The sequence below is a fragment of the Xiphophorus maculatus genome, chromosome 5 (assembly GCF_002775205.1).
Source record: "Xiphophorus maculatus strain JP 163 A chromosome 5, X_maculatus-5.0-male, whole genome shotgun sequence".
In the NCBI taxonomy this organism is placed as follows: domain Eukaryota; kingdom Metazoa; phylum Chordata; class Actinopteri; order Cyprinodontiformes; family Poeciliidae; genus Xiphophorus; species Xiphophorus maculatus.
Window position 1 is genome coordinate 9912384 of NC_036447.1, and position 9794 is coordinate 9922177.

Sequence of the window (9794 nt, forward strand, 5' to 3'; positions counted from 1 at the left end):
AGTTGTTTTATATATACAGTCCAATAAAAAGTATTTAGATTAAAATATTTATTTTACCTGTAAATGTTTCACGTCATCAAAAGATAAACTGACTAGATAATATATATATACATATAGTTGTCTAACAGTAATTTCATTCAATATTAAGAGGGAAAAAGTAAATATCCCCTAAATATAAAACTTGACTGTGTCGACATAAACGTGAAATGTTTGCAATAACTGGCAAAGAATCTTTTACATCACTCTGCCAGCTGTTCTTAGGAGTGATATTATAATTCAGCCACAGAAACAGCTTATTATGGGTCATTCCCTATCATCCCAATTAGATTCAAGAGTAGACTTTGACTAGGCTACTCCAACACCTTTCAAGTTTTGGGGGTTTTTTTTTAGGCATTCAGTGCTGAACTGGTCTCTTGGCTGACCCAAACAGGATCAGCTAAAAGAGTTGCAGTTCTTCCTCGGGATCATCTGATAAGAAGCTGAATTTATTCTTCCATCAACTGCACTGGGTCATCCAGCTCCTAAAGAAGAAATCATCTCTAGACTAGCACTGTGTTTGTTTGAGGGAGTCATGTTTTTTTTAAACAGCCTTTATTAGACAGGAAGGTGGATAGTGATGAGGCAAAAGTCATCGTGCTGCAACTCGAACCTGCGACGACCGCATTGAGGACCAAGGCCTTCATACGTGGGAGGTGCTTTACCACCGCGCCACCACAGCACACTCAGTGAGTGAGTGAGTGATGTTCTTGGGTTTATTTCCTGAAATAGTGCATTGGTTTTATTACAAATGTTACAAGAAAAACCGTTTTGTCTCTTTGGCCCACAGAATATTTTTCTATTTCTAAAACATTTGACAAATGTGACAAAAGGGGAATGTGCTTTTTTTTTTTTTTTTTCTTGTTTGAAAGGCCACAAAAATATATTTTCTGATAGTCAATAAACAGATGTGAAAGAGTTCTGCGAATCTCAGAAAGTTTTGGGTCATCCTATTCTGATCTAACACATCATTTCTCAGAATCCCTCCGGGGAAAGAGAGCCCCACTCGGGCTTTCATAATGGTTTCCAGGGCTGGCCCTCTTCACCGGGCAGTTTTTGTACTCGGAGGATTCGGTCAGCTTTCGGCTGGGAGACTGCATACCGATCATCTCCTCGTAGATGGGCGCCTGAGAGTGTGTCTTGATATCCTGGCGGGTTTTACCCTGAAATACCATCGAGACGAGACAGGAAAAAAAAACAAAATCAGTGAGCTGAGCAAACGACGTAAATACGAAAGCTCGATTTCCTGTGTTAAAATCAAAGTTTGTCATTCCTCAGCCCAGACAGCGTCTGTTGCTGTTAGCCCCGAAACTCCCTTAAATCCCACAGCAAAAGGTGGGAAACAGACCCTTTTTTTGTGTTTTTTTAGTAACCCTAAGAATCAACAAATATTTCGAAACTAATGACTGCAGTCCAATTTCTGTTGGTGCTCAACTTTTAAGAAAAACATGCTGACAACTTGCAGCAAAACATATGAAACTGCTGCGGCTTTTGTGGCGAGCTGGAGAGGAACTCCTCTGGCACGCTCTCGGCTTGCAGGTGCTGATTGTAAGGCCCCCCACCCCATTTGAGCGCAGCGTCAAAGAAGCGGAACAAAACCTACAAGACCACTCACTTTACGCGCCGCCACACATCCAACGAGGAGCAGGAGGAGGAAGAGGATGCCCGCAGCTCCAGACAAGGCGTAGAGCAGCATGGGGTAGCTGGAGCAGCCACACCTATCACCTGCAGAAACACGCACACAGACGATAAATACAATTGATAGTTTGAGATAACACGTGATAACAAAAGGAGTGCAATAACAGCCCATCTATGACGGCCAAGAAGCAGAAACCGCAGATTTCCTTCCTGCTCGGGCTGCAGTTTGAATGTGTTGTCATTTCTGATGGAGGGGAAAGCAGCCATAGTTAAGAGCAGAAGTATTAAAGAAGATGAAAAGATTAAGAGCAAAACCGTTCTTAGAAACCCAGATATAATCTGTTAGGAGATAAAAAAAAAAAAACAACACAAGAGGAACAACTTGACGAATGTGTTTTTTTTTTACAACCAGATTCTAATACCTGTCAGCTGATTGAGTGAAAATGTAATGGAAGATTTCTGCACATTTATTCTTTGTCCCAAAAAAAGAAGCAACACTGAAAACATTTACAGCACCTTGTAAAAGGATTCACACTCCCAAGCTTTTGCACATTTCAGCCTTTTAGGACTACGAGGTGGAAGTTGCATGAAAACATTACGTGAAATATCTGTCATCTGCAAAGAGACATTTTTTCCCTCAGTCCAGGTAAATTAGACTCGTTTAGAGCCACAAAGGTTACACAACCTTGTAAAACAAATTGAAAAAAGATTATTTATATAATTTTGCCAAACATCTACTCAAGAAAATCTTTCAATGAACCACAATTTAATTTCTGTTTTTGCGTTTTTAAATAACAAAAAAACAAAAAAAACATGAATCACTACATTTTCTTCAATCGAATGATGTTGCTATTGATGGGAACTGATGTAAAGAAAGTGAATGGTTTCTAAACTAATAAGAAAAATAGATCTAATGAATCTGAAGAACTGATACTCTCTGAAAGTTCATTTCAGCTATTCCATTTCATTATTTTAATGCAAAAACTGAAATTGTACATTGATTATTTTTATTAAATATTATTATTCTGACACGATTCAATTTACCTGTATTTACAACCACCCCTGTATTTAGTGATCTGCATTAAATAACTCATGAAATATGTAGATAAACTGTTAGCCTGGCTGAAGTGTCATTGTGGGCATATTTCCTGTTGAGCAATTGAGGCATTATTTTCAGGTTTTTTTTTTTAGTCATGGTCAAATGTTTTTATGAGATAGACATTGTGGTTTGAAACCTCACTCAAACTCAAACAGTTGTTTTTTTTTAGAATAAGTCCGGGGATTTTTTAGATTAATATCCAGGGTTTACACATGAAAGGTCACAAAGAGCCTTATTAGCTTAAAAGATGTTGTTGACAAAAATCCTTTTTACTTGTTTTTTTTTTTTTTTTTTTTTAGGGAACTAAATAATCAGCTTAATAAGAAAACAGAAAAACAAAAGTCCAGCCAAAATTACTTAATCATCCTAATTCGCAGAGTCATCGATGTAAACGTCTTCTTGTCTTGGCAACTAAAATGTACCTCCAAAGTAAAGGTCCAGCTAGCTTACTGGCCTCAGATGCGAGAGACGCATAGCTAAAATATCGCACCTGAACAGGTAGAAGTTCACCTGGTTAGAAACTTCAAACTGAGTGGTTTCATATCAACAGATAAAATGTCAAGGTTTCTGTTAGTTTGTTGAAAAATTAGAAAAGTTATAAGTGGTAATGAAACTTGCGGTCCTGCTGTGTCTCCACGTGGCCCCTGCTGATAAACTGGGCTCACTGAGCAAAATTAGTTGTTTATTTCTGATGTGCAAACATCCAGATGGAGATGATAGAACCACAGTTTTCCTCCACATTTCCACAGCCAAAATCCTAACACCAGAAATAGTGTTAGGAATTCCTTGTCAAGAACAAATTGGAAGCATAAAGAGAGCAAAGAAAATAAAACTAATTTTGTTGCTGTAGAGTTTCTGTCGCATTCCTGGGGAAAAAAAGAACAGATATAAAAAAATATATGCATATACATGTTAATTCATGTTTTTTTTGTGATTGAGTTGCTGTAATTCATTTTGCAGAGCGCGCTTCCTTAACCAAGGTTAAGCGCGAAGCTGATGAATGATGTGTTTGTTTCCAATTTGTGTTCTTGATTTCACATATTTTCAGCAAGGCTGCACAAATGAAACAAGTGAAAGGAGCTGAGGTGAGGCAGTGGATACACTTGGAGAGCATTTGGTAAATCAACAGGTGTGTTAGTTGAAGCCAGAAGCGTCCTGACATGTTGAGATCGGAGCCTGCGGACATTCGGTCACATTTTGCAGCCCGTTTAGACGGTAACCGGCTCAGTCGGTGATGTCACCCACCTTGGATGGAAATAAAGAACACTTGACCCTTAAGACTGGTGCTGCTGTCCGGCCTGCCGCGCAGGAGCAGCTGGCAGCTGTAGAGGGCGCTGTCCTCAGGCTGGAGCTGCAGCAGCGTCACATTGAAGGTGATGCCGCCCGGTCCGGGCGCAGACGACAGCTGGACTCTCTCAGTGGGGAACAGGGAAATGTGGCGCCTTTGAGAGTGGTAGGCCACCTCCACGGGGCCTCGGCCCCTTTGCCTGTTCAGAACCACGCCTTCCACAGCCAAGCCTTCGCTATTTGGGGTGAAACACGGAAGGACAGCGGAGTCTCCGGTGCAGGTCTGGATCAGGTCCAGGTCCACAGAGCTCGGAGCATCTCCAGGGAGAAAAGGGAATTAAATGGATGTAACATCGGGGACGTGGTCACTTAAAGAAGATGATCATATGGAGTCTAATGTCTCTCATAATGATTTATAGGGGGGGAGTACACAAAAACACGGTTCATTACATTTTCGGGAAACATACATCAGTCAAAGGTGAACATGAGACGTTAACATTTTCAGAAAATAGTTGGATTTTGTTGATGTGTTCAGGCATTACAGGAAGTGGAAAGTAAATAACTTAAGGGAGATTATGGTTTTGTTAAACCCACTTGGAAATGGTCAGTGTTGTTTATGCATATTTGAGTAAGACTGTGATGTTATTGTGTGACTGGACTCCCACGACATTTTGGGGCTGGTTGAATGCTAACCTATTTAACCTATTTGTCACAGTAACTGAATGAGAAACTATAATTTTTCCAATTAGCAGAAGTTAGTGAAAATGTGGAGTCCTCTTACTCTGACACTATGGTCCACTGTGGTGGTGGAGTTTAGAGTTTTGCACGTTAGTTCCACATGTAGACGTTCTGCATGTGTCCAGGTTTAAAACAATGCTGCATTCGACCAGCGAAAACTGAAACGGTCCCAGTTTGCACACCGCTCTCCAGTGAGCAGTGTTTCTATATGGAAATACAGAAACTAAGTGTCTCTTTGACACTTAGACCAAAACAAGTCCGCTTTTAAGTTGACTTTGGCTCTAAGTACACAAGTATTAGCTAATATGTGTCAGACAGAAACTGAAACCACCAGATTGAGACATTTAATTTTTTTTTTTTACAAAGACAGGAATGACTGGAGGCCAGTAGAGCAGAACTTGAGTAAAGCGCGAGTTCATATTTGGTAATTTTTTTAAATCACCCTGCATAGATGCATAGTTTTGTTAAACCTGTTTACCTTTGTGTGAATCTGCATACTTCCATTAACCTTTCACCTTGCTACTGGTACAACTGAAGGACAATGAAGAATATTTCTATTTCTGTTTCTATTTCTTTTACAATCATAGTCCTGTTGGGGGAAGTTTGCACTTTTGGCACATCAGAAATATTATTAAAAAGGTGATTAAATATTTATGTTTGTCTGTATGTTCCTGCCTTTGGTCATTATCCCAGATCTCTTATAGGCTGGAGACATTTTAGTCTTAGTATATTTTTCTGATACGTTAAAGATCAGACAGTTTGCTGTTGATTACTAGATCTTCATCATGTTTGTCGTTCCGCTGACATGTGGCCATTTGACTGATGTAGAGCAAAGCTGGATGGTTTTATACCAAGACCAAGATGTCCAATTAAACAGATACTTTGACCCAAAAGCTATGATGACATATTTAATACTCCATTAGATCCACTTTGTCATCTGTAAGTTTTTCAAAAGTTTCTTTTTTAAAACGATTGGTGAATGAACAAGAACTCGTTCATGTGAGAATTTGGCTCAGAATGTGATGGCATCATTTTACATGAGATAACCCTAAAACAATAAGAGACATGACTAAGTAACATTCAAAAGGTAATGATGTTATCAATACGATCAGCTATCTAATTGTTTCTGAAGAGGAAGAGAAGACTGTCTTTACTTATGTCTTAATAATACTGATCAGTCACTTTCAGAGCTTGTGTGGTCGCCGATGTGAGGAAATGAAATTAGAAAAATGAAAACTCACATCATATGACCCTAAATATTATTAGTTTGTTTAGATTTATACAAAACCCAGAGTTTTGTTTTAATATCATCTATACTTTAAACAGTCACCAACCACTTAAAACCTGATACAAGCTCCTCTGTGTGCCAAAGACATTTTTGCACAACTGGCACGGCACCAACATGCACACTGGTGGTCAAGGATCGTTTTCACAGCTCTTACCTTAGTAGTTGTACAAATATTCAAAGCTTTTTCTTCCCTTATTCAAATAAAAATGACTGAGGAGAAATGTACCTCTTGCAGTAACAACAGCAAAGTTTCGCAGTTTAAGTCAGGTCATTGTATTGGGGGGTTGGACATGTTTGTAATCATTTATGATAAAATTTTTAAAAACTTGAAAATCTCTTGGGTTTTGCTGTTTTTGCTTGGAAAAAAACAGATAAGACAATACATAAAATGAAGTATTTTATCTTAGTGTTTGACTCCATGTTATTTTATATTTCATGGATTAGAATAGTTTAATTGTCGACATAAAAACTCCAGGAGCTCTTGCCCCTTCGCAGGCCTGTGTACACCCCTGCGACTGTCCATCTGGGAGAAGAGGAAAGCCGGGTGGTTTCTCTGGAGGTTTCACTTCCCCACTACTTCCTGTCCCCAAGCTGTGTGCGAAGAAACGCGAGAGAGAAGGAAAGAGAAAAGAGACTCACCAGAGCTGACTTGGAGGAAGATTTCGGTGTTGCCTTGGATCTTTTCATCCTCTGCGCCCATTCTCTCCACCATGAACTCGCAGGTGTAGCGGTCTGTGTCGGCGGCCCTGAGCTGGAAGATGGTCACGTTGGCGGAGTAACTGCTCGGGTCCCCGCTGACGCTCACTCGGCCTTTGAAGGACTCGTTGACGGAGGCGTCGTTCTTGGTGTACTTGAAGAAGACGTCTACGGGACGGAGCCAGCTGCGCTTCAGGTAGAGGCCGAAGGGTGGCTGGCCCCTCGGCTTCATGTGGCAGTGGACGACCACCGACTCTCCCTCCAGCCGCTCCACGAACGAAACATCGCCGCAAAAAACTGAAAAATCCCATAAAGCGCCACAATGTTATGTTGCGGGTCAAATGGACCCGTGTTAAAGTTAAATTTAAAAAAAAAATACTTCAAAGTTTTTTTGGTTTTTTTTTTGCATGAAACATTTTCTATTTGTCTTAATAGGTGCACTCTACATATAAATTAAAAATGTATTCATTTTACACATTTGCAACACCCCCTCCCCTCCCCCCCGCGTCTACTTTTTACATGGATACTGTTCGGGTCAATTTGACCCGGCAGTCAAGTTGAAGGGTAAAACAGATTTTTTTTAAAAAAGTCCAATTCTGTATGTTTCCTTGCAGCTATGAACCATATTTCACCACACACACCCCACCACACCCATACATGCGCATGTGTACGCACACGAACCCACTTTCTCACTATTCTCTTTACTTCACTAGGAAACTGCGAGAAAGCAGGTGTTCTTACAACTTTTGACGGGAATTTTTTCTGTTCCCGTGGGCAAACTCCGCCCACACTGAGTGACACTCAGCAGAAGTGGAGGAAAACATAAATACTCTCCTCATGACTCATTTGTCATGATTTTAATCAGCGGGTCAATTTGTGCGTGTCTCAAGTTCAATTATAAAGATCACCCATTGAAAAAAAAAAAAATCAAAATGTAATATAATTTTTTTTTTTTTTTACCAAAGTTCAATTTCAAGGAAATTATTAATTTTTGTGTGTCTAGGTTTTTTTTCAGTGGACATAAAAAATTTTAATTCCATTTTTTATGTCCAAATGAGTAAATGAGTAAGTTCTCGTCATTGATCCTTTATTTGCGAGAATTTAAAAAACATCATTGCACAAATATTGATTGAAATGGTTAGTATTGGAGTTAATAATCACATACAAAAATGTTTTGGAGGAATCTTTTGGTTTCTGACACTATTGCATGATTAAACACTCCCCGGGTCAAATTGACCCAGGAACATTATAGCTGTACCTCAGGAACGAACATAACAGGAGGGTTAAATTCTTACTTACTCTCTATTCATTTGATTTGCACGAATTTGTTTAATTTCTGGTTTAAGAGGGGAAAGAAAACGCTTTCACACAAAAATTCCTGCAATTTAGAATCAAAAGTAGTCTTTGATGACTTTTAAAGATTTGGTTAAAACTTCCTACAAAAAAGTGATGCTGACAGTTTTTCCAGGTGTGAAAATGTAAATGCGATAACTTTTATCACTCTATGTCTTATCTTTGGTGTGGCGGGTCTTATTATTCTCTTCTACAATCTACTAGCACATTTACATACATACATAATAAGACACGAAAAGCTATCTACTAGATAAAAACAAAATGTTAAAGCTGATCGTGCCGTCATTGTATTCTCTGTTCAACTGTGTCTTTTTCTGGGTCAGTGGAGCCCTCAAAGCGCAGAGAGGCAGTAGTAAAGTAAATGTTTGATCAAAGCGAAAAAGCTTTTCTGTGTTCTTGCTCACGTCAGTCTGTTTGGGAAAGCCGGGGATGTAAACCCACGATTCTAACCCAACATCTGAAATGGGAGCTGAAGCACCGGTTTGTTTTTCCTCCAACTTATGCGTATCTGCTTGTGTTTTTCTAGTTTTTCCCCCCCCCATTACTTCCACACACTTGCCAAATTTCATACATTTTTATATTAAATAATGTGCATTATAGCTGAAGGTTCAGCAATTAATTTAAAAACATTGGATGGTGTTTTTGAACTTACAACTAAGGTTTGTGCTTTGTCGGCGTATTAGAGGAGTTACCAAAATGCACTTACATGTTGTTATTTTATATCAAAAGAACTTTGAATCACTTTTAAAAGTCAGAAAGAAAAATTAGCCCCTCGTTGTGTTTTTCTCATTTCCCACCACGTCCATCTTCAATCTCCCGACATTATGTTTTTTCACATTAAAAAGAAAGTTACTTGAATGAGTACACCTTGAACTTGAAAAGCAGAACCAAACTTACCAAAACCAGTAAGAGTGATGACCACAGTCCACAGACAAGCCAGGTACCGGATCCCAGTCATTCTCAATGCCACTGATACTAAAACCGATGCTGAAGAAAGACAATGATGTAAACCATTACAACACAGGTTACATGCCGACGATTCAGACTGATATGACAAAAGTTTGGGTAACCGTAAATGAAACCAAGAAGAACCCAATGTAGCTCCACCTTCTAACCTCAAGGCCTGTGCAAGAGGAAGCACACACTAACACACACAATATAGCTTCTGTCAAACCAAATATCTTAACAATAATCCAGTGACTGTCAGAAATTGGAAAGAAAAATGTTAAGGTATACCGGACATGATCAGGCCTTATTGTTTAAAGTAATTTCACTTATCTTCCCATAAATTTGTGCACAATTCTTTAAAATTTGCATCAACTGCTTCACTTCTTCAAAAACCATTGTGTTAATTATTTGAATATTCCAGAGGAAACAATGCTGACTGTCCATCTGTGAACAGGATGTTTTCAGCTGTTTCTCAGTGATAAGTTCCATCATGGTGCATTCACCCCATATCTGTCAAAACATGAAGACTTTTACACTCACACAAACATCCAAATATGTAGAAGTACATTCTGCTCTGTCCCTTCTTGCTGGCTTCACTGTTGCATTGTCAGTCCAGTGTGTTAGGTGAACACACTAGCACTTGACAGTTGTTTTCACCTGAAATCTGCAATCATTTCCTTCATTTTGTTTCTATTGACGTCAAGATGATTG

General features: G+C 39.2%; 1 protein-coding gene across 1 annotated transcript; it reads right to left on the bottom strand.

Annotated features, from left to right (window-relative positions):
• Positions 1-879: 879 nt before the first annotated feature.
• LOC102234253 lies at positions 880-9552 on the bottom strand. The gene is made up of 5 exons (XM_005797564.2): positions 9033-9552; positions 6726-7079; positions 4019-4378; positions 1652-1761; positions 880-1199 (listed from the first exon to the last, which is right to left on the bottom strand). Exons 1-5 carry the CDS (start codon positions 9091-9093, stop codon positions 1005-1007), a joined length of 1080 nt encoding a protein of 359 aa, XP_005797621.1. The 5' UTR covers positions 9094-9552; the 3' UTR covers positions 880-1004.
• Between the last annotated feature and the right edge of the window lie 242 nt (positions 9553-9794).

Excerpts from the sequence above, each read along its gene's own strand:
- LOC102234253 (XM_005797564.2), bottom strand. The coding sequence starts at position 9,093 with ATGACTGGGATCCGGTACCTGGCTTGTCTGTGGACTGTGGTCATCACT. Across the intron at positions 4,379-6,725 it reads CTTCCTCCAAGTCAGCTCTG|ATGCTCCGAGCTCTGTGGAC; the intron begins GTGAGTCTCTTT and ends TTCTCCCTGGAG. Across the intron at positions 1,762-4,018 it reads GTTCTTTATTTCCATCCAAG|GTGATAGGTGTGGCTGCTCC; the intron begins GTGGGTGACATC and ends GTGTTTCTGCAG.